The following is a 25,819-nucleotide window of genomic DNA, read 5'->3' as shown; positions in this document are numbered from 1 at the left end:
TGGATGTACTTGAAGTATTTTTCTTGGCTTCTCTTTCATTACTGTAGAATGAATAGAATTTTGGAAGTAATTTTACGATAACTTGTAGAGTGAAGGGAAAACCACTCTTGTATGACTGGGAATGTTTTCAGATTAACTTATCCATGGACAACTTCGATGTGCTGTTCAGAGAAAATACAGATTCTTTAATTTGTTTTCATTTTTTTAAAAATTGCTTTCAAATGGCAAAGATGCATACACCAGAAAACCGTAAATAGGATTTACACAGCAATACATTTAAGATGTACTTGACTTTGTTTCACAAAGCACAAACAATTTGCATTTGTAAATATTTTCATCTAATAAGTACTTCCTTGGCTTTCCTTCAGAATAGAACCATGAGTTAAACAAAACTAAAACTGCAGATAATGAAGCCAGGGCACTTTGTTCTTCATATAAATATTTCCTATATTTGTTTATGTTTATTTAAAAAAAGAAATAGTGCTTCTTTTAGTTTGAAGCATACCTTTTCCATTGTACTGTTCTGTTTTTCTTATATTTACTGGGAAGTTTGTAAATTCTAGCATTTATTTGATGAACAACTGCTGATACCATTATCCCTGCCATCTGAGGCTTACTAGATTTGCATAGTGGCCTGATAGATTGTTCTGATCAAACTGCTACTTGTTCTGTTAAAAACCCAAACATTTTAAGCCTTTATCAGCAGAGCCTTGTAAAGCTGCCTTACAGTCACTGGCAAAAATTGACAATATAATTTATTGTGCAGGAAACAGCAGGCATTTTTCCACACTCAAAGAAAATATTGGACTATAATAATATAAAACAAAATCTGTTTTTGCTTTGAAAAGTTCATGAAGCATTTCTATAGCATGTAATTAAAAAAATCTTAATCTAAACTTTGTCTTCTTTCCAACATTTCCTTTGTAATTAGACTTGCTGAGGATTTTCCATCAGGGCTTTTCAATGAAATATGCGGTTTCTGCTAAGTCAACATTTTCCACTGAAAATTGTTGGGATTTGCCTAAAACTGTTCATGTTTTGCATCTGGAGAACCCAAATACAAATTTCAGGTCAGCTAACATCTGAGCTATGTTTGGGCTGTTACTGTATCCCAGGCACTTGGAGGACCTTTCAGCCCTGTCCCTTTAGGGACCTGTCCTCCTGAATACACCAGTGTCTATTTTTGCTCACGTCCTGGGAGACTGTTCTCCTCCTCTTTATGAAAGAGGCTCACACATTGTAACACAAATATCTACAATATCCGTTCAGGAAGTGTGATTTCCCATGATTTACAACTATTTACTCATCAGTGGTCTTTGAGGTTTGCTAGTAGGACTGGTTACAGGAGTTGTGCCCTTATATTAAGAGATTTTACTACATAAACTAGTTTAACGTCATTAATATGGTGAGCTGGAGTACATTGTACTTCATATGTCAACTGAAAAGTTACCTACATAATCCTCATTTGCAAAATTAGATGCCATTAATTTGTAAATTTGTAAGAGCCTGCTTGATTTTGGATGGTATGCTGTGGAGTATCAGCAGTGAGAGAGAAATATTTCTTTTCCCCCTGAGTAATATATGCAAATCACTGCAACGGTAAGCAAGGACCACAGCATTTATGGCTAGATAACGTTGGTTGATGGATAACCTGTAGATGTTCTGAGCATACCAGCAATGAAACTGGGTGAGAGGAGACCATGCTGGGGAGACTTTTGCTGGCAAGTGAATGAGATCCTTCTGCCCAGTGTTTCCTGCCTTTAAACTATTTGCCACTTTGGGAAGCCCTCCATCATGCATTTTGGCAACCTTGTTAGAGGAAAAGTAGATTTTAGTCTGAACTCTTTTCAGCTTTAGACCTTGACTTCCTATTTCCATTTCTGCTTGCACCCGTAATTCAAAGGAGTTTTCTATAAAAAACTTTTTGTGGGTGGGGAGTGCTGGGAGAATATGTTGCTGTCTTTATTTTTGGAATGTTCATGTTACTGGAATGGAATAAGTAAACCAAAAATGTAATAGCAAAATAGTCCTTTTAAAAGCAGCAAGAAAAGCCTTTATTTTTCACATTTGACAGGCAGAGAAATTAGAAAGCAGTTGTGGCACACTTTTAATGTGGTAGCAGCTGACAGAGCATACATATAACAATATACAACATATCATAAGCATAGATAGAAAATGATATAAAGGAGATGAAAGAATACTGCATGAATATATTTAAATAATAACCATCATGTTACCCTGGAAATGCTCTCAGGTCCGTCTCATGTGATAACTCAGCTGATGGCCAATGGACAGCTTGTTTGTCAATCTTCTTAGACATATGGATATGAGAATGCTTGCTGGCAGCCAACATATAATAAATAAAGTGATAGATATAATAAACAAAAGTGAAGCCAGGAAGGTTGGCAGCAGAAAATAAAAGATTTGAAAAGTATATCAAAGAAATTCTTTGGTTATATATACAGACTTTCCCACATGAAGGAACCAACTCTAACCCATGTAAGAATGTTGAATTGCATACACATAACTATAGCATTCACATACAGCGCATAAAAGTTGGCAAGATTACTAAAGCTGGCAATTTAGGAGGAGGAAAAATCACTATGGATAAAATCATATCCCATTCAAGTAGCAATTCTATTCAGCTAGTGAAAATGGAGAAACTGCACAATACAAAGCAACAGTCCCTCTTTAAGTTGTAATCTTTTTATGCTGCTTTTTCTTTCATTGGTGCTTTTCCTTTGCATTTGCCGGATAGTATTCTACTTGAACTCCCCGTTCATTTATTCAACAGTCTCCTCTTTTCTAGTTCATTGATAAATCTTCAGTATTGGTCCAGTATAGTCCCATAATCATTTTTCTCCCTTTCTGCTTATTCCTGGTTTTCTAGTCAATGGCAAGACACTCTTTCCATGGTTATGTAACTTGTAAATCTACAAGTATCTTTATGACAAATATTTTAGAAAATTGTAAGCTTTTTTCTTATACCTGCTGTTTTGGTGGCCTTTTTAAATGGAAGTTACTATTTAAGAGGCAGGACTTACTCTGTTCCACCACATCTATTTTAATATTTTATAATTCTTTAGTTACAACTTTATTAAATACTTACAGAAGATTTACTTATATGTAATGGTGAAGTTAATATTTACTGCATCTTTACAGTTCTCCAGAATGATATCTGAATTTAGTGCAATTGATATGTAGAAATACTTCTAGTGCTCAATATGGGAAAAGTCCAAAGCTGGCAAAAGTAATTACCTTAAAAACTAAACTATTTCAATATTTTTAGTTAGGTGTCCATGTAGTATGAGTACTCTGTAGCTGTATTTATGAGCTCCTTATCATAAATGAATATATGTTGTTATTTTCTGGAGGAATTAAGTATGTCCAGATTCTTTTAACCTCATGAATCAGTAGGTGTTTTTCTTTTCTTTTTAAGACTTCAGACATCATGCTGTTTCAAAAAAAGGCTGGGTCATTTCTAAAAGGCACCTTTTCAGAAAGGGCAACTGAAACCTCAGCTTTTACTTTTCTTAGGTTTGTATTTTCACTTGATTTCTTGGGGGGGTGTGGGGTGGGATGGGATGTTTTGAGGTGGTTTTCAACCAAACAAAGATGCATGCTACCGCTGTAGACACTTAATATTGTCAGGATGCTGCTGCTTCTTAAAAAAAGGAATTGATCGAGGATTGCCAAGGTTTTGGAAGAATGCTCCTGTCTTGGCACTTTCCCCTCTGAAAACCATCTATTTGTGGAGCCATCTTGGAAGTTACTTAAATAGGGGTTAAAGCTTCATGAACACTTTAGCTACATGAATCATGTTGCGAATGTAAAACACACTTTGTTCAGATTCTTCACTATTGATTTAAAATCAGAGCTTATTCTGCCATTATCCACAACTGAGGAAAAACATAGGGCTGTCATCTGGAAGAATATTAACACTTTTACCAGATGACATGGATGGGCTGCATGTTTCTGTGAACACTGAGAACAGTTCAACTTTGGAAGCGTCTCCAGGGGCTGTGAACAATGAGCCAGAGGAAGCAGGAGTCTAAAGATGCAGAAAGTTCACTTTTCTGTTGGCTGTTGCCGTCTGGCTACCAGCTGCAGGTAAACCCATCAGTTCAGACTGGTGAATCTGAAATCAAGAAACTGCATTTTCAGGCAAGGAAATTACCCTTTTGTGAAAGGAAGTTCATATAGTCATGAATAGAGTCCACCATAATAAAGAGGTAAAAGTAATACATACTGAATGTTGATACAACTGAGATGTTGCTGTGCTAAGAACATTAATATATGGTAGATATTAAGAGCAGAAACCCACACATGTACGGTATGTGTTTTAAATATTTTGAATCACTACTGTGACCCAACTGCATCAAAGTCAAATTGGAAGAGAAAGGGATTTAATTGCCACCTGGACAGACTTGAACTAGAAGGCAACTCTGGTTTAAGTACAGATGGGACACTTGCAAGTAGGGAACGTTTTTTCTCTTTTGTATGTATGTAACTGCTGTCTTCTCACACAATATATAATTTCTGGGGATTTTATAGAGAATATATAGGAAAAATGTAATATGTGAAGGATGGAAAGAAATTAACCCTGATGTTTTCCCACATGAATTAGTATACCCATTGGTTTCCTGACTTCACACAGAAAATTATGCTTAATTTAAAGGACCTTATTTAATTTTTCTTACCATCACTGTCAGAGGTTTTTTGCTTTTGTTGACTGAATAGTGTAAACAATTTTCAGTAGCAAAAGTAAAATGTGTTCATTTATTTGGAAATTAACTGATTTATTTAATATTATGTACTGTATGTGTTAACTTGGGAATTTTGTTCAGAACAGAAAATCTCAGATTTCTGTAGGAAAGTAATTAGATTATTGCACCATCAGACAGAATAATATTACTTTTCTGCCTGATAAGTGGTTACTGGAGCTTGTGTACTCACTCACTGGTTCTACTGCCAAAAAACCCACTTCAGTTCACTGTTATCCCTGCCATCCTCTGGTCACTTCAGCAGCACTACTGAGTTTTTCCTGCCTGTAGTTTTATTGCTTGATTCTGCTTCTGGATTATGCTTCCTGCTTTAGCCAAGCTGGAGAATTCAGCTAATGTGGTTGTTCTTATCTGTTAATTGAGATATCTGTTCTCACCTGCCCTCTTGTTATCTTGTCAACCCTTATACTGCATCAGGATTAGGGTTGCACAATATTCCTTTAGCAGGCAGGGTTGGTGGGTAAAACTGCCATGCATTGCCCTTTTCTGGTGGATGTTTTACCATCCATTTGCTGGAGTGGAATTAGTGCGGTGGAATGTACTAATTAAGTACATCGGTGTAAAATCTAGCTTATGTACTCAGGATAGTAGGTTTAAAGACTAATTCTCCTGTGGAAGAAGAAAGGTTGTTCTCTCCTCCCCCCACCCCCCCATCTAAATTCTTATTTCCTTTTTCTCCTGTTAATTTTGTGCTGCTTACCAGTTGTTCTTAAATGTATAGCTTGATTCTGAAACCTTATATTTTTATCCCTTTCTTCTCCAAACTGTTTTGAAGTTAAATTGCTCTTCTGTGCCTAGAGCCTGTATGCCATCACCATTATACTTCAGCTTTCTTCTGGTTTTATTCTCCTGCTTTCTAAATTCTTGCACATGTTTGGCTGTTATGACTCCTATGCTTCTCCTTCCATTCTGATGGTCTTGACAGTCTTTCCTTCAGTGTGTTGTCTCCTTCCAGCTTTCCTTCTTTGATATCTGTCACTGGATGACTCTGCTCACTTGATTTTAACTTTATGCAAGCTACTCAAAGTCTGTCTTTCCAGTCTTGCATAATTTTCCCCACCAACATTTTCATCTTGTCTTTTTGTATTTCTTCTGTAACCTTATCACAAAGGAAAACATAATATGGCTAGAGGTCTCTGGAAGACGAGCTCTGCCAGGCAAATTCAGGGGCACATTGCTGTGGTTGCTGATGAAGTTACTTTTCTCCTCTGGTGTAACTTCTCAGTGCCAGCCTCAGTGGAAGTTACTGTCACTATAACAAAGCAAAGAGGTGGGAAAATCTCTCTGTCTTACCTGATAGACTTCAAGTTGAACTGCCAGAAAAGGTGGCTGGTGCTAATGATTCAAGCTGTGGACTGGGACAGCAAAGTCATGGGCCATTTTCTTCCATTTTGCTGACTCTGCTGCCAGGGCAGCAATCTACTTCATAGGCAAGGTAACCAGCAGCTGGCTTGCAGTGTCACAGTCTGTCACAGCTGTTGGCTTTCGTAAAGGTTGGTTTGAGTCCTTATAAATTTTATGCCGATAATCTTGACTATTAATTATTTAATTTTCTAATCTTGTTTTTTTCAAGTACCATAAAGAGGCTGCTTTTGTTTCTTTGTCCATTCCATCTTGCTTCTTTATTTAACTTACTGTTTTCTAAAATGTTTTTCTAGACTAGTAAATGCAAAATATTTCTGAAAAGTAAAGCCTAAATTGAGATTTTTTTTCTTTTTTAATAATGAGAATTTATAAACATAAGGAGCTGTGTTCACGAGTCAGGGACTACTTGGGATATTTTTACTCTTACAGATCTCAAAATATAAACAGAAGCAAAAAATAACAAAATTTGTCATTGTTTTAGAGGAGCAAAAGTGTAGTCAGTGCAGTTAAATGATACACGTTTTTCAAAATATAGAACTGTTTTCATTAATAACATTCTCAATTTAAATAAACATTTAAAGTTTTGGAACAGTTTAAGAAAAAGAACTTTGAATGTTTCCAATGTCAGATTTTCTTTGTGTAAGTTGATAGTTTAAAATTTCAATTTATAAACTGTGAAATGATCAGTGATAGCTTTAATATGAAAAATACAGCACTAGTTATTAGACGTTTCGGAGGTCTGATGAAAGTATGCATTTCCATCTAGATCATGTCTAAGAATTTAGCTGAACATCAATATTTATATTTAGGTAGTGCAGGAGTTTGAATCATACCTTCTTTCAAGTTCTAAATATGGACCATGTTTACATTAGTGAATCATAAGCATAGAACTTGGAGCTGAAATAAAATCTTTTTCTCCAGAGGTGCTTAAATATACATGACCCGAATCTTGGATCATACATGCATAGTTCCGAAGAGCTGTGTATTTGAAAACAAAACAAAAAAAAACCATAAAAAAATTCATCTGCACTTCTTGCAGTTTCTTGTGATAGGTAAAAATTAGTATCATGGAAGTAAGTTGATTGCTTCTTGTGTACATAAAGAGCACATTTACATTGCTTTGTGCATTTACTGCACACTTATTCAGGGTAAATCTGGTTCATCATAGGATCCAAGTTTTATTTCTTGGCACTTGTAATTTGTTTGCTTTTAAATAAATGTCTAGTCTGATACATAGTTTTTTGGACTAAGCATACATTATATTAATTGCACAGCAAAGAAGCTGCTGAAGAAACGTCCCTTTAGTCTGTGAATACGGTCATTTTTTCATGTGTTCAAAGCATATGGAAGTTCTCTCGAGGTCAGGCTCTGACCACTTTTAGTTGAATACATAAAGTGAAATCAAAATGGCTTTATAAGTTTTGCTTGCAGATTAATTATTGCCCAATGTCTCTGCTGCTGGCTATTTCAAGAGCAACTACAGTGGACAGAGGAGTGTGTTAAAAGAAGCAATGATGGAAGACAAGCAGGAAAGAAATCTTAGCATGTTCAGTGTACAGCATAAACAAGTTTGTGATGACAGAAGCTCTTCTGGAAGCTTGACTGAGAAAAGACATATAATTTCTGGCATTCGTACTCTTACCTAAAATATGCATCTTTGCACTGAGATAAAGTAGTACTAGAGTTTGGGGAAAAGATCTTATATTGAAAACTGTGGTTTAATATGTTTTTTGGGAGGAGGAGGGAAGGGGCTGATACGTTTCAGTTGTGAGTAAAGAAAAGCATCATAAATACCAGACATTGATTGGCATTGGTTTATAATACTTGGGCTGCATCACTGTTTTGTGCGTGGTGTCCAGGATCCTGATCTGGCAGGCAGAGCAGGGAAGTATATTATTAACACTAGTGGCATAATTCAGTGTAGTAGTGGAGAGAATCTATTTTGCAAGTTTCATTGTCAAGGGTAGGTTCTTTTGAATATGTTTTAAGTTGCTGCCTTTTATCCTGGAAGTGGTGTTCTAGATTATTTTCGTCTGTTTTCTCTATCTGCCTGATTGTTTTTAAACTGCAATATAGAACCTCATTAAATTGAACCAGTCCATGAATGTGCCCTAGCTTTATGTGGAAAAATGTAATTGCAGAAGACTAGTTTTAGAAGTCTTAACTGTAAGTAGCCTGAAGTAAAAGCAAACACTACTTTTGTTTTAGTGTATCTTTGATTTTTCACATACATCTTTAGAGGACTGCATGGCTTCTACATATGTAATGCTTCATAATACACATTTCCAGGAGGAACTGTAATTGCTAGCCTGAGGTTTTTAGCTCAGATCTAAAGTAAAACTACTCATTGGTGGAGGGAGCTGGTAATTTTCGATGGTAAATGGTACAAATGCATAACTGTGTCTTGGGAAGAAAAACAGAAATAATTAGTGTGTTGAAATGTTTTTATTGAATTGTACAATATGCATAAAAATTAGTAAGACAACAGCAAATTCTCATGAAGCAGGCATGAACTTCCCCTATGTTTATTTTTTTTGAAGATCTAACTTCAGATTTGAACTTCAGAATTTCAAGATTACCATATACTTCTTGCCTTCTGCTTTTGAAATGACAGCTTGTAGCATTGCCTGGAAATTGTTTTCTGTTGTTTCAGTCTCCTCCATTCAGGAGAAAAATCCTGGAATAGCATAATGGAAGTGTCATGCTTTTTTAAAACATTGCATCATGCTTGAGAACATACAGTTTCTGGTAATTTGGACATGCAGTCTAATATTAGCAAGTAAACTGGCATCAGAGAAATGTAGCCATTTTCTGTTCTTCATTAAGAAGTTTCTTCTTAAGCATTGTTGTAATTGTTATAATAGATTCATTATTACAGTCATTGATATGGTACTTCTAAGGTCCCTACAAGGTTAATGTGTTCTGTTTTATCCTAAACGTCTTGATGTTTTCCAAACCACCTTATTTTTATTGTAGAGAAGGTTATCAATTTGCAAAGTACTTCTGCTATTGAGAATATAACTTTTGTAATATTGAATCTTTGGGAAAAAATACCAGGTCAAAATGTAAAACACTCAAGTATTTAGGAGCAACTACTTGAAAACAGAAGCAACTGAAATCAGTAGATAGAATTATACGTATGGCTGTTGCTCTTATTCCTGCTATAATGCACAGTTTTCACTACAAAAGTAAAAGCATTACTTAACCATTTTTCACCAGTTTAAAAGGTATTACAAATAATGAAGACTGTTCAGAATAAAGAAGAACTTTGAGTTCTGTATCTAGAAAGAGCTGTGAATTTTAGATTACAGCTGAGAATTTTTTTAGAGCCTTAGAATGAGCTTTATAACTTTCTTTGACTTTCAAGATCTTTTAATTTCTGCAAGTTCATAAATTACTTTATTTTCAACATTGCACCTTTTGTCAGACTTTGTTATGCTTTTCTTTGAAAAATCTATTGTTCAAGCTGTGCATGCACTGGGGGAATAACAGAGAAAGAATGGAGGCAAGACATAGAACAGGTGGTTGATAAGCACCCGTCTGAACCAATTAATTTCTCCAGTATGTTCCTCAACCTCGATTATGAATTCCACAGTAAATTAAAAATTCCTGAGAGAATTTGGAACTTGTATGAAAGAGATCCAGTAACCAGGTAAGCTTCCAGAGTTCCTCAGAAGGGAACGGCTGGGCAACAGCTTAATGTCATGCATCTCATGCTTGAACAGAAGTACTGAAAAATACTGCTTATTTGTTTCATAGGACTGCTTACTGTATCAAATAAACTTTTTATCTAGGACAAGTAGAATGATGTTCTTACTTTAGGAGACTTGGGTTTTCTCCTGTTCATAATTCTTGTAATTTCAAGCTAATGTGTAAAGCACTTGGTATTTTCATGTGTATGAAGACATTGTTCTGTATCCACAATTTGCTAGATGCATACATAGTGTATATGAAAACATACACTTTATGGAGTTGTTTCATCCATTTGATGTGTTAAAATTGTGTACAAGAATTATATTCAATCTGCATGCATCATGCTAGTAGTCAGGCTATAAATAATGTCCTCTGCTTTGCCTTTCATAAACTTTTCAGATGCCAAATAATATACTGATTATTAATGTTTCCAGGCTTTGCTCTCTGTACATGATACTGTTGCTCAGAAGAGCTACGATCCTGTCTTGCCCCCCATGCCTGATGATATTGATGAGGAAGAAGATTCAGTTAAAATAATCAGGCTTGTCAAAAACAGGGAACCATTGGTGAGTAACTGTGTCTTTTGTTTCGGGGTTTTGTGTTTGTGTGCAGGGTGGGGAGTGTTCAGATTATGAACGTGAATGGCTGACATTAACTTGAAATGTGGATGGACAGACATTACGCATGTTTATTCATAACATTCAATAATACACTTGTGACTTCCATTCGCAGTCGTTATTAGTAAAGCATATGAAATGAATAATAAGAATGTGTTCATTCATGGTGTTTGAGCATTATATATGTGGGCCAGTCTGAGCATTTAGATCAATAATATATTCATCTTTTATCTTGAATTCAAATCATGAACTTGTTTTAAAATGAGAGAGGGAGAATGAATCCCCAAAGAACCTTGACCTTTGTTGTGAACTGTGCCTGTTAGCATTCATGTAAAAAAATGTGACCTTTTGATACACTGAAAAGAAAGCATAAAGACATATTTTAAAATACTTGAATTGAAATCTAGGCAAATTTAAGATGTCTGTTGTTGTACTTTGGATTATGAATACTAGAAAGTTAATATCTTCATGGGGATATCTGGAAAAATGAAAGATCTAAACCTAGGTTGTATTACAAGAATATTAAAATGCTTTACTGATTTGGTTATTTTTATTTGCTGTAGAGTGGGAGTCATCTTGTATAAAATTTAACTATATTCTTTTTCTCCTGCAAACCAGTAAGAGCTTTGTTTTATGTTATACTGGATATTTGTTTTAATGGATAGCAATCCTGAAGAAATATCTGCAAACTTACTCTGAGAAAGCCATGATTTTGCACTTGAGATGACAGCGGGAGAGCAATGCCTCTGTTAGATGTACAAGGGTAGCTTGTCCCACAGTAGGTATCTTGCTATCACTCTTATTCTTGATGGATTTCTGGCATCAATAAATAAGAAATAAATTTTGGTATCAACTGACTGTAGGTGCCCATGGGCATAATTAGAAGGTTGACCATATGGAAAGTTTTTACTTTGTTTAAACCTTTTTTTTTCCCTAAATACTTAAATCACAGCTTTAAGCTTTCCTTTTTTTTTAATCAAAGAAATTCTTTTAGGAATGAAACAAACTTGCTTTAGGATTTAGTATCAGAAAAGTAGTAATTCTGAAAGGTGTGAAGAAATTTGAACATATAGTATGAAATGAGTTCTAACTGAGCAGCTTATTTTTAGTGTTAATGAAAACACCCTTGTTTTTTCTTGAATTTGTCAGAAAAATCTTAAGAAAATATTAATTTACATAGTTTCATGTTTCAAACATGATTTGCTACTAAGACTTTTGTGAGTTAAATACTATAAGTTAATAATATCTTAAAGTGGACTGGATAAATAGTAACTCTGGGGAAAAAAAAAAAAACCCGGGAGATTTTCTGAAAGCTTATATATGAGATGCATACGTTGTATATTGGCTCTTGAGATTTTAAGCCCTCTTATATGGACAAATAGAGTTGCCTAAGCCAAAGGTTATCCTTGGACAGTTCCTCAAATTCCACTTTTGCCCATTCACTCCCGTGGATACTAAACTCGTCCAGGTATCTCTGTGTCTGTTGTGGCTTAAGCCCAGCTGGCAGCTCAGCCTCACGCAGCCACTCACTCACTTTCCCCAGTGGGATGGGGGAGACAATCAGAAGGATGAAAGTGAGAAAACTCATGGGTTGATATCAAGACAGTAGGTAAAGCAAAAGCCACACGTGCAAGCAAAGCAAAATAAGCAATTCATTCCCTACTTCTATTGGCAAGCAGGTGTTCAGCCATCTCCAGGAAAGCGAGGGTCCATCATGTTTAACCATTACTTGGGAAGATGAACACCATTACTCCAAACCTCACCCTTCCTCTTTCTTCCCCCAGTTTTATTGCTGAGCACAACATCATATGGTATAGGATATCCCTCTGGTCAGTTGGAGTCAGCTGTCCCAGCTGTGTCACCTTCCAGCTTCTTGTGCACCCCCAGCAGCCAGGTGGGGTGGGGTGAAAAGCAGAAAAGGCCTTGACTCTGTAAGCACTGCTCAGCAGTAACTAAAACATCCCTGTGTTATCAACCCTGTTTTCATCACAGATCTCAAACAGCCGCCTATGAGCTACCATGAAGAAAATTAACTCTATCCCAGCCAAAACTGGTACAATCTCTTAAAAGGTGCATCCACAACTCTTGTGCTAAGGAGGTAACGGGTTTTTTAGAACTTTCTTTTACTAGACAGGACAGCAACTATGGAAAATGTAAAAATTGTGAGAGAACTGAGTTCTGCAGTTTAAGATTGCATAGTTTATTTACCAAGGCAAGAACAGCCTTATAATGGAATCTGTGATAGACCTATTACTAGGAAGAGGCAAAGGGTGGGAGCTAATTGCAGCCTACAACTACTTGAGAGTGGGGAGCTCACAATGACAGTAGAGTCCAACTCTTCTCAGCAGTGAAAGATGCTAAAACACAGGGCAATGGCCACAAGGTGCAGCCCTGGGAGGTTTAGACTGAGAAATAACAGAAGTATTTCATTAGATGGGAAGTCCAGCACTGGAGCAGACTAACTGGAGATGTGGAATCTCCAACCTATACCATAAGGCACTGGCTGACCTGATCTGGCATTGACAGTAGGCCTGCCTTGAGCTGGAAATTGACCTGAATGACTTCCAAAACCTGCCCTTTAACCAACATTTCTAAGATTGTACCTTATCTGTATGGGAAAGGAGTATTTGTAGTCTTTCCAAATCCCCAGCCTATCTTGATGTTTCATTTTTGTTGGAGAAGAGCTTATGGTGAGTTCTGTTTTTTGTGTTACTTGTTCTCCAGGAAGACTTCAAATAATAGTGTATAGCATCCTCCTCCTCTTCCATAACCCACCTACAATCCATTTTAACAATATTAATGTTCACACAAAACATTAATTTCTTTGTAGCAGATTTATAATGACTTACTATGACATCATCACCACAATACATAACAAACCTAGTATTTGTGTCTTTGTCTTTGCTAGTTTTTTTTCCTCTTAAGTAGGGGTGAGAAGAAACATGGATAGAAACTCAGATAAGGTCTTACCAAAATACAGCAGGGCAGAATAAATATAGACACGTTTATGCTAGGTATATTAGATCTACTGCATTTATGCTTCCTTAAGAAAGGATATGCCATGATCTATGTTCACCGAACTATTTAAAATCTAATTTTCTATTTATTTTCATGTCTTTTTAATTGCTTTTCTGTCATAGCTTGTTACAAAGTCTTGGCTATTCTTAGTACAGAGTCTCTACTTGTTCAGTTTATCTATTCACAATTCTCCAGTCAAAAAGTCTGACTTCCACTTGCATTGTTGTATCAGGATTCTTGCTACTGAGTTTGAGATTGGAAGTACCTTACAATATTTTTTCTGGTGTGGAGATTGTCTGGTTTCTTGACTTGAAGATACTGAGCTCTTTGAACATTTCTTTCATCTCAGATACATTGTCATTCTCTATTTGTACACAAGTAGTGGAAATTGTTTTTCTGCAGAGCAGTAAGCTTTACATCAGTTGCACACCCTGGACGTTCTTGAATTGGATATCTACTTTGGATGACTTTCAACAGTACTCTCTGTGAAGCAAATTAGGCACTCTTAAATTCTTTGGAATATATCTAGTGACCATTTTTATATAAAACTGCACCACATTTCCTCTTGTACTTGTTTGTGCTTTTCTTCAAGTTAAGCACCTCACTGGTGTTCTGAGCTGGTGTTAATCACATATTAATGAAGCCTGAGTTCCCAGGAGTAATCATCTCAAAAGAGGGGGAAACACATGGTTTGTGGGAAGGCCTTCTGTTTGCCAGATTTCATCAGTGCAGAAGTCAGTGCTGAACTTTCCTCCAGTTTTTTGGAAGAGATGTTTTAAACTTTGTTAATCCTTCCATAGAGACTATTTATGAAAAGAGATGTTTCACTACTTCTCTTTAAGTAAGGTTCAGAGATGTTCTAAATTGCTCTGTTCAGATAAAACCTCCTAACACAATTTCTCCTTGCTTGAGAGAGACACTGCTAGAATGGCATTTGTTAATGCAGCATTTAGGAAAAAAAAACAAACCCAAAACACCTGTGGAAGGATTACCAAAGCCTAATCAAGAGAAAAATAGGCAGCTCCAGAGAATGAACTATGCCATCTATTTAAGATGCCTGTCTTCATGAAAAAATGATTGATTCTCTGGAGCTGCCTATTTCTTTTCATTAACTATAGGAGGAGCGTAGACACCTAGCTTGAACTAGATACCTGATCTCCCTAGCTGAACTTGGGTGAAATTAATTGTGGTGGTTTAAAAGAGTCGTTTACACGTTCTGCCCATGCAGATTCTACAGTTCTTGCTCACCTCTCGCTCTGAGTCCCTGTAGGTTGGTTCTTATTAGTGAATGCACCCAACTATTTTATAGGCGGGAATAATTCGGGTGTAGGGACAGCTTTAATATGCATAGTCTACATATATGTAGGCATCGACTTTTAAATAGCTCTTCACTGTAAAGTAGGTAGCTGATATTTGTATTTGCATTTTCATCAGAGAATGAATTAAAATAAGGCTTATTGAAGTACTTATTTGCATTCAACATCTGCATGTGCTTTTGTCAGAAAGGTATGCAAAAATATGACTGATGTTTCAAACTCTCTTAGTAATTTATTTTACAGGCTAATATTTCTTTAAAAATAAAAGCTTATAGTGTTTATATTCTGGAACCAGCAGATAAATGCATGATCTAGTAAAGCTCACATCTGTGAAACCCTGAGTGATGCTCACCAATCGGTGTTACTACATTAAAAATTAAGAAAAAACAAAACCAAAACCAACAAAAAACAACCCCAAAAAACCAGTAAAAGAGCCTTGCTGAAAGAGCTTGTATTATTTTTAGTGCTTTTGCATGGTATACCTTTAAACATTTTCTCAGTCTGATCACCATATGGCTCCCAAACTCCTTATTTTTCCCTTTAAAAGTATTTTAAACTGAGCTATGCTATTACATCTGTATATGTCTCATTTAGGGTAACTTACACTTTTGGCTAGCAACACTGAAAATATTTTCCAGCTCTTAAGGTCCAGTCTAACCTTCTTCCATTTTTAAAGCTCTAAATGAGGAGCTGCACTGCACATGTAACTGAAAGTACTGGAGCTGAACATCTCATAAGGAGAAATTCTTGCCAGATTATATATACCTCATAGTTTAAGCAGGGCTGGCAGCAGTACAAGAGAAGCTGCTTTTTCAGAAAATCAACTCTTCAGGTTTTCAAAAAGAAATCCACTTGTGTTTGATTTCTTTTTAAGTGTTCTAAATTGGGAGGGAAGGAGAATTTAAGGAACCCCCTTTTTTCTTTGTGTACTATAAGTACAACAAAAACACATTAACTCAAATGGTGCTTTTTATGGGCCTGCCCATTCACTCTGAGTTTGCCATAGAGGAGTTATTGACAGTGAGCTAACTTGGGTTAAATAATTTCCCTGTAAATTCAAACTTGATTTTGTGCTTTGTTTGAAAATTCTAGTTTACCTGTTATCTTTACTGGGGCATCTTTCAAATCAGCTAATCTGTGCTAGGAAAATTAATTTTGTGCCAGTAGTGGTAATTGTATAGAGCATGAAGTGACCGTTCCACTTGGACAAGAGCCTTATTGTTACTTTCAGATGCTGTCTGTGTCAATACTGTGGTCTTCAATTGCACACAAGTCTTTTTCTAGGCTCTGTCTAAAAAAAAAGGTGAAGTGTAGTGAAGTACCTGTTTTCAGACATCAGCGCTGGGCTGGGGTAGCTGGGTGATCACAATGGAAGGCTGGTCAGTCATCACTTGCCTTCTGCATTTTGTGGCATTTAATACTGTTGACTTCTAGGTAAAAGGCATTAAGCCTTTCTGCTCAAGGCTTTTTCCCTGATTAATTAGGAGAGCCTCTGTTTTATATGGACAATATAGTGGAAATGTCCGGTATTTGGCTCTAACATCCTAATGCTGCTCTCTTTTTCTTTTTGATGGATATATTCAGAATAAAGATGCTTTGTACTTTTAAACAGATGTAACTTTCCAGGTATTAATAATAAACTTCAAATTAATAGTTGTTGCTGCAGGATCAGAACTTAATATTGAAATACAGGCTGGAGGGTTTAATGCTTTGCTTAATATATTCCTAATGGTACACGATTCTTTTTGCACAGAAGTCTAATCATGAGTTTTTAAAGTGAGATTAGCTGCAGCTAAATCTTTATCTTCTTGAAACTCTCAGACTTGTTTGAAACTGTAATACAAACAAAAGCTTACTGATATAATTACATTATAAAAACACATAAGAATAAGGCTGGCAAATTGCAGAATTACTTTACTTATGGATAGAATTTCGTACTAATAACTTTAAGATGTAAAATAAAATGCATAAGCATAGCACATCAATTTTGCAGTGGAGTGCTGGCTACTGTTAAAGTTTTGGCCAAAGAGAATATTGTGTGGTGATTGTTTTAATTTTTCTCTATTTTCAATAAATGCAACTTCCATATAAAAATTATAAATTAATCTCCCATTTTTTGTCATCATGGCTTGTCTTATATTTCCATCTTAGAGGTAAAGGGAAACAAGTTTATTTACAGTCAGTAAAATTATTAACTGTAGTAAAATGTCTCCCCCATTATTCATTTGTACATATTTTAGCTTTATGTTAATGAAACACTTAAAAATTCAAGTAGTGATAAACATGATGTTTATGTTTAATCTAAACAAATATAGAAAGGTAGCTATGAAAGCAATTTAATTATTCAAGGAACTTTATAAAGTACTTATGTACCTTACTTCAAGCATAACACTTCTCTGACGGAAGGCAATTCTAACCTTTGATAGCAGAGTGCATGTAGCACTGTCTTGTACTCAGAGGTGAAGTAATACTGTTCATTCGCTAATCACAAATACAGAAGTTTTCATAAAATTGACTTACCTGCCAGAGTCCTAAACATCTCTGTTGACTAACTATTGCAGGTAACTAATGACATTAATATGGCAAAGTAATCATGTGGAGGTAAAAAGCTGTTGGCCAGGAGGTGCTTTTTTGTGGTGTTTTTTAAAAATACTGGATCAAATAACCTTTTTGGAGGTGACTGTACAGTACAATTTACCTAGCTAAAATCCCTCTCGTTATTCTGTGGATTTTGTCTTCCAGAGCAGGGCCAGCATTTCCCACCCTGACTCCTTCCCATCTGCCTGAAAGGAAGGGCACCACAGCTTACCCCCCGTGCCCCCGTGTCCCATCCCTTCTCACTTGTCACTGCTGCTGCCTGCTGTGTTCCCATCACCTTGTGCCTCCTTTCAGCACACCCTTGCCATTCTAGTTACAAAGGCATTTTTCTCATCTAGACAGCTGTTCACTGGAAATTTAACTACATGAGGTCATTTTACCTAAATGCCTTTCACCGTGTTTGTGTAATGTATAAAAACAGTCATGACTAACTCAGGAAATGTTCCCCTCCTCTGCATTTCTGTCCTGCAGGTATTCCAGGTGATTTTTCAAATTCATGTTTATTTAGTGATAACACTGTAAATCAAAATGATGATCAGTGGGTGCATGGGCAGTTCTGAGTGTGAACTGAAACAATTACAAACAAGGATAAGCTTTTTATACCCATAGTATGTAACATGGCCTGTTTTAATGTAGGAACAAAATTATCAATTGAAAATATGAAATATATATGAAATTTATCCATTTTCAGCAGTAGTTTAGTGGAGTTTTAGCAACAGATTCAAGTAAGGTACGCTGCAGTTAACATGGAGTTGAAATGTAAACTTTTTCTATCATTTGGGGTTTTTTTAAATCTGTGTACATGCAGAATGCATGAGTTACTTCTGAATGGAAAAGAAGTCACATTTTGGTAATAGATCAGCATATTTTTTATATTCTTTTCATAAACAAGTATAATTTCTGACTTATTCACATATTGATACGATGTCAAGTTTTTGCAGTTTTACATAGCAAGTGTATTTTAGTGTAGTGAGTAAAAATTATGTTGAGATTAACCAAATAACTTTTTTTTTTTACCCAAGGGAGCCACTATTAAAAGGGATGAACATACTGGTGCAATTGTGGTGGCCAGGATAATGCGTGGAGGAGCTGCAGATAGAAGTGGTAAGGTGTTGCTGCTTTGCACTAGCCATTCAAGTTCTAGAATTCGAAACAAGATGAGATAAAATGGCATATTTTGTAGAAATGAAATACAGCACTATCACAAACAAAATTATTTAGTGTCTGGACAGTTTTCCAAAGTGAATTTCAATATTGGTGAAAGTATTCATGCTGATTTTTTTTTTTTTTTTCCAATCCAGTTGCAGCCAGGTATCTTTGAGTTAACAGATAAAGCGGTTTTTTTTAGATGTATCATGGTTTGTTTCCAGTTGAAGACATCTACTTAGAAATGATGGGATAGGCCAAGATGATACCCTGCCAATTGAGGAACTCAGGATGGCTGCATTATTTTATATTAGGACATCTACTTGGAGTTTCAGCTGGTAATTCTCAAAGTACCAGCACATCCTTGACTGCCACTGAATTTGGGATGCACAAAATCTGCAAGAACTCAGGCAAGAGGTCCTGAATTCTGCTCTAAAGTGCCTCTTTTCACTGAAGGGAATCTAGGACAGCTGTGTTTCACACTTAGATGGGGTAATGGAGTAAATCTATATATATATAGTTAAATTAGCAAGCATTTGTGCCACAAATTAGCACTCACAGCCTAAGTGATCTTTGCAGTACTTGCAGCTGTGTAGCAGTAAAGAAAGTAGTATGAGTAGAAAAAGAATTGGCACAGACGTTTTTCAAACATCTGCATGAATGTCTGGAAAAGTCATAGAGAAATGGTACTAATTTTCAGGAGAAAGGAAGGGAGGTGAGTAAACCAATCATCTCAGACTTATCTGTGAGGACAGTAGCTGTTGAGTTCACCATATATTCCTGCTTTTAAGTTAAAGCTTAAAGGGGATGAACAAGGGAAGAAAAAAGCTGAATGTTAATGGCATTTTTTGTATAATACATAGCTACAGTTTAACAACTCCTCTCTGTTTTCTGTAGGTCTTATTCACGTTGGTGATGAACTGAGGGAAGTCAATGGGATTCCTGTAGATGATAAAAAACCTGAAGAAATAATACACATTTTGGTAAATACCAACCATTTTAAAATTAATTTAGAGGAGTCAAGTAATGAGACTTATGATTTCTGGTGTATTTCTTAGAAAAAAGTATATTCTACAATAATGCCTTTTCTTCCAGTGCCATCATTTACAAACCTTTATTTCCCTTCTCTTAAATAATGATTGTCCATGCATTACATGTATATGCAGTTACAGATTACTTGTAAACAGTTAATGACAGTAATATGGCTATAAATATGTTGCAGATCTCAGTATATAATCTACAGTTTTTAAGGCACACCATGATCTGTTGAATTCAAACTATTTAAAATCTATTCACTAATAATGCATTAACCCTGTGTGAAAATTAATTCATAATACATGTACTTGATTGACTGGTATATTAAGAATGTATTTTATATGGATTTTCAGTATATAGCCATATATGTGATTATGTTTGCATTCCTCTGAACTACACGATCTCTAAAGCCAGCCTAATTACTCACTTATGGAGCACTATTGCAAATTTAGACTTTTTCAGAAATATTCAATATTTTTATAGCAAAGAAACCAATGAGGGTCCTGACAGCTTTTTATATTCATGGTATAGTCATTTTAAATACCTTGCTGTCCTGCTGAATTGAGTGGCTGACTCACAGTTTTGGTTCAATAACTGAGATGATTCATTTCAAGTGTTAGCCTGCTGATATTCGTACTTGCTTTATGGTTTTTGTGTTCCCTACAGAAACGTTTTCCTGCAAAAATTAATATTTAAAAATCTCTAGAAACACAATAGCACTAGAAAAGGTGTGAACAATTTCCCCATTTACCTCCTTGAGGTACAATATAAACATCAAAAGCTAGTTAGAGCTTGTTTCAAAAGTAACAGAATTATTGATTCCAGTCCTACAGCTGGTGAAATAAGAACTTGGCTGCTGCTTGTCAAACAGTGAGCTCTTGGATCGCAGACATGCCGGCAGAAGTATGTCTCGCTTGGTAGTGGACAGGCCTGTTTCCATTTTGCTTAAATCGTTGGCTGTCTGTTGCACTCTGCTAGTTTTATGAAACTTGTCGGCTGCATGCAATAGTAGCAGAGGCTCCAGCTGATTAGCACTTCCTTCAATAGCAAAATGTCACTGAGGCAGTGGGAATATATTGTGGTTAATAAGTCAAATGCAGCCAGACACACTTTAAGTGGGATATAGGGAAAGATGAATGGATGAGGTGGTTGATGATGGCTAACTTGTTTTAAGATTTATAGTGGAGGGCTTTTTTTCCATTTAGTACACGTAGTCTATTCAAATATGTTTTTCTTTTCTAGTTTCTTAAAGTTGCCAAAAGAATAACCCCCCCTCAGTAGTTTTATATGATAAATATGGCACAAGCCTGTTTGAATTTTTCTATCTTTTTTTTTTTTTGAAAAATGAAATGTTAGTTGGATTTTTCCAGGGATGTCCAAACTGTGCCAGGAGTCCAGCAGTTGCTTCTAATATGCATACATTTTAGCTGTAGCATTTGCTTCTGCTTTCAGTGCAGAAGTGGGACCTCTGAAACACGCGGGTCCCAGTTTTTAACAGTCTCTCTCTGCCCACCATTGAAGCAAATAAAAACGAGCATTTCCAGAGGGTATTCTAATCTTTGCAATGCAAAATTTGGTATGGTGAAGCTGTCAAACTCCATGGATCATGTGTGGGAGAGGGTAGATTCATTATACTTGAGTATTTTAAAATTAATTTCAATTTTTTTCCTTTTAAGATGTCTTTGAAATGTACAGCTTAATTCTCCGTGTATTTTCTTTTCAAATGTTCACCAGGCTCAGTCTCAAGGAGCAATTACATTTAAAATTATACCTAGTGTGAAGGAAGAAATGCCAGTGAAGGAAGGCAAGGTAGGCAAGACTTTCAGAAGCTATTGCAGTAACTGTTATGCTGAGGATGTATATTGTTTGGTTGGGTGACAGAACCAAGAATGTGATTTATGCCTCCGGACTCAGTTTTTCTAACGTGACAACATGTAGTGCGCTGTACACTTCAGTACTCACATGCTGGATTTGCAAGTGGGTGTAACATGGTTCTTAAGCCCTAACTCTACAGCCATGAAGTTGACATAGGTAATATTCCCTCTTCTGCAAGGACCTGGCTTGCTTCCAAGTACTCTTTTTCTTGCATCATACACTGGGTAGAAGACACTTGATTGCACCTTGGTTCAAAAGTATCTTCTCTTCTGTTCTTCATATGGGCACACTATTTACCTGCAAAGTCCTACTTGCCTTGGATCATAGAGCCTTTACTACATTAGGATTGTGGTTACAGAAGCAATGAATTTAGGATTCCCATATGAACTTCTAATGTCAGACGTCCATAAGGATATTTTACAGCAGTAAATGTTTATTGCTTTACGTTATTTAGTTCAATGGTTTTGAACAGTAAAAACAAAGGGAGATAACTTTGGATTACATTTAATGTTTTGATTCTAAAGATAAAACACGGTTTGTTTCAGATGTTTATCAGAGCCCTATTTGACTATGATCCTAATGAGGATAAAGCAATTCCTTGTAAAGAAGCTGGACTTGCTTTCAGAAAAGGAGATATCCTTCAGATCATGAGCCAGGATGATGCAACCTGGTGGCAGGCCAAACACGAAGGTGATGCCAATCCCAGAGCAGGCTTGATCCCTTCAAAGCATTTCCAGGAGAGGTGAGCTACCAAGAAGCATAGTTTCATTATTTTTTGTAGTAAGAGAAGACACTTACTTGCTGAGTTTTAAGTTAGCATAGTTGTCATATGTAATGCTTATAGATTACATGGATGTGATAAACCTGCATTTGCCGCAAGACAACTGAACTTGGAAACCTGTTGCTGAAATACTTTGGATTTTCTTATTTGTCTGGCTAAGATTAATAATGACAAAAACCAATAGGATAACAGTGATCCAGGTTGAAAGAAAAAAACATGTGGAAAATACCACATCAGTATCTGTATTCACACTGATGTACTATGCAGGAATAAGAACTGCAGCAGGTTTTGGAGAGCTTACAAAAATTTGAGGCCAAGGATTTAATTTTTTTAGATTGTGAATAGATTGCATTGTTTTAAGTTAATTTCTTATAAAATCTTCTGGATATTTTGCAATAGTCTCATGATGTTAAGTGTTTATTAATCCCAAACTTGCAGTGAAAACTGAGGAGTTTGTGTCTTTCTCCTACCACCTCCCATTTTATAGGAGATTTGCACTAAGAAGACCAGAAGTGCAGATTCAGCCACTGAAAAATTCCAACAGAAAATCATGTAAGTCTGTTAACCTGGAATAGAAATCATATTCCAGATCTCTAACCTTATAAAACAGCAGTTTGTTTCAGCCCTGTGACTACAGGTTGCATTTCTCCTGGGCACAATAGCTGCTTGATCACCTTGTATCAGTAGGAAAATAAATATAAGAGCTGAAATTAAAAGCTTTAAAAGCAGCTAACAATTTTTTCCCAACCCTCTGACTTTGTTTTTGAAGCACTGAGCCCAATTAATGTTTTGATATATAATATTACAAAGGTTAAAGAGTGTTCTTTTCCTGTTGAAATAGTACAGAATTGGCTTAACAGTTTATATAATTTGGACTGCATCAATACAGTCAAATTTATACTGAGAGTGAGATAAAAGGTCTGATAGTCTTCCCTTCTCTCCCCCATATAGTTGGTGATTTTTGGTGTCCTATAAAGCAGCACAGATTTTTAGAAGTGAGAACATTCAGTTCTTTGACAGGCTTTCACAGAACCATTTCTTACTGTTTTTTAAACAAATTCATTCTTAATAGTCTCTGCTTTTAAATACAGTAGTTGCACAACATAAGAAAAATAAGCTCTAAGAAAGCACATACATCGAAACAAATATTTTCTTTCCACTGGAATTTACATCAACATCTGTTTTAAGTATTATTACATATTTTACTTGACCTGTTATTTCTTTCAGTGGTACAGACTCATAACAAAGTGAGTACAATGTAAGAAACTATCACGCTTCAATAGGATCTAAATCTTAAATACAAACATGTTTGAGACTTCAACTAGAAATATTCAGAGTGGTCTAAAATTTCCAACCATCTTTCATTCTCTAACATTAAAACAAGAAGTATGGACACCATGGCAAATGGTAGATGCTGGAACACTAAGTGCAAAACTAAATGCTTTTAACTTTAAAACTTCTCACCAAGGTTTCCATTGCAATTTTCCTAACTCCTTGCTATGGCTTTTGTGTTCTGAAGTTTGACAATTACTGTTAGTTTTCTAATAATCTGCATTTTCTGTCTTTCATTCCATTTCACTGTTTGATTGTGTGCCCATATGCTATTGTTAACTCCAAAGCCCTTGATTAGCATTTTAATTACAATAACAGACCGTATCATTGCACTATAGCTTTTCTAATTTACGTAGATCTTAGAAACAAAGAGGAGCTCCTCCAGCTTGTAGTAAATCTGTTGTTTTTCTAGGTTCTAGGTCAAGTTGCTCTGCCCCAGTTTTGGAAAAGTGTCTGATCCCAGGGTATAGCTATTTCTCTCTGTCCACTGTTCTTGAATCTGGATAATACCCTCAACAAGAGCCTTCAATTAAGGTGGCACTGGTGCTTTTGAAGAGGTAAATCAGCTGCTGCAGCAACACTGCATGATTCCTTTTGTAATGGACTGCATCTTTTTAGTGACCTTCAAGTGAAAGGTTTTACAAGATGCATCTCACCCTTCCAAACAGGCAGCTTGAACTTGATTAGGAATTGCCAAAATTACAACCCAAAGATGACCCACAGTCTACTATTGTTTCTGCTGTTTCCACTGACTTTGCCTTAACTAGCTTAAACAAGGGAGAGTTCCCCCCCTTCCCTTTAAAACATAACAGAGCCTTAGGGTCAAGCAGTATGCCTCTTACCATTCCTTTTAGACTTTCTTTAAACAAAGCGAGGTCCAGCTAAATACCATCTAGAAAGCAGTGGTGCCTCTTGAAGGAGGAAGGACTGCAGAGTAATGTAGGTTTGTCATTTTCTCTCTTCCCCATTTCTTAGGACAATCTGCTGCTACATCTGCCAGATTTCCATGGGAAGAGGGAAGGTGCTGTTCTGAGTAGAGGTCCATCCCTTCATTCAAAGATTAAATATGGTTTTAGTGCTGAGAGGGAATTCAGATCCTTTAGAGAAGAGGCAATTTAAGGACCAGAATTCAGCTATAGAAAACATGTTGTGGCTAGGATGTTGCTTGAGTTGCTCTCAGGAAAACCTTCCAGTTGGTTGGAAGACTCCACATAAGCTGGGAAACTCTGTGCCCTTGTGATCTTTCTGAAGTTAGGCAGCTTTTTTGTGTTACCAGACATAGCAGTGAAGCTGTGAGATGTGGAGGCCATGTCTGTATTTGTGCACAGCAATCACCTTGCCAAAGCTGAGAGATGCTGGAAAATCATGCATTGCTCAGCTGAACAAACATTATACTGCCAGTATTGGAAACATGTAAGGAAGGTGACATAGAGAATAGAAAATTGGGAAGGACTGCTGAGTCTGATATTTTTTTTCTTTTTTTAAGTCCTTTTCTGTATTGTGGGGTATGGCCCACTGATTATTGTTCTCTAAAGTTTTATTTAACACGTTTCCATGTAAGGAGGTGGGAAATTGGTAATGCTTAATTTAATCCGATTCTTTTTTTAATCCTGTACTACAAGTCATCAGCTTGATACAGGGTTCTTCAATGTTTGGAAGCTTAACTGTGTGTGAAAACTGATGTTCTGAAGATCTTCCTGAACTAGCTGTATATTGACAGGTTGCTTGCTATTGCAGTTGATCCTGTCCAATTTTATGACATGAACTTCCTTAGTTTGGAGGGAAAGGGTAATTTGCCAGCTGATATCCTTATAGCTGCCCAAAGACGAAAACTTGTTGACTTCAACAGAGCTGCTAATAAAAGTCCCTTTCCTGACAGGACTGGGAAGCTTTGAGACATGGTAAGTAGCACTGGATGTTGGACTGCTCTGTTCAGTTAACTCATTCCACAGATCCCACATTTTGTAACGAGGAAGAAACCTGGGTATATGCCTTTGTTTTTAATAGGGAGAATCAAGCGAAATATTCTATTTTCTTGGATACCCAGAAAATGGGAATCAGCTCTGATTTCATAGGTGGGCTTCCAGGGTGGTAGTGTCCTTCTACTTGAAAATTAATCTAAAAATTAGTCAAAATGGTGTAACATATGAGAAATATCCTACAACTTTTTTTCCTCTCTTCTCAAGCCAGTTCTGGAACTGGGAAGGACTGTTGTATTTGTCTAGAAAAAGAGCTCTCTGAAACATAGTCAATAACTGT

At 36.2% G+C, this 25,819-nt stretch overlaps 1 protein-coding gene across 4 annotated transcripts in view; it reads left to right on the top strand.

Moving 5' to 3' along the window:
- MPP7 (MAGUK p55 scaffold protein 7) overlaps window positions 1-25,819 on the top strand; it is a 160,009-nt gene that overhangs the window by 100,241 nt on the left and 33,949 nt on the right. For all 4 annotated transcript variants that reach the window (XR_012628747.1, XM_074866807.1, XM_074866785.1 and 1 more), the window contains 6 exons: window positions 10,277-10,408; window positions 18,414-18,495; window positions 19,435-19,520; window positions 21,307-21,381; window positions 21,993-22,189; window positions 22,716-22,780. Coding sequence is in view for 3 of the 4 variants with exons in the window: in XM_074866807.1 (XP_074722908.1) it covers window positions 10,277-10,408; window positions 18,414-18,495; window positions 19,435-19,520; window positions 21,307-21,381; window positions 21,993-22,189; window positions 22,716-22,780 (637 nt within the window). In the remaining variant the exon portion in view is untranslated. The remainder of the gene's footprint in view (window positions 1-10,276; window positions 10,409-18,413; window positions 18,496-19,434; window positions 19,521-21,306; window positions 21,382-21,992; window positions 22,190-22,715; window positions 22,781-25,819) is intronic.

The sequence above is a fragment of the Strix uralensis genome, chromosome 1, assembly GCF_047716275.1.
Source record: "Strix uralensis isolate ZFMK-TIS-50842 chromosome 1, bStrUra1, whole genome shotgun sequence".
NCBI classification, from domain to species: Eukaryota; Metazoa; Chordata; class Aves; order Strigiformes; family Strigidae; genus Strix; species Strix uralensis.
The sequence above is the reverse complement of the archived record's forward strand: the minus strand, read 5'-3'. Positions and strand labels throughout refer to the sequence as shown.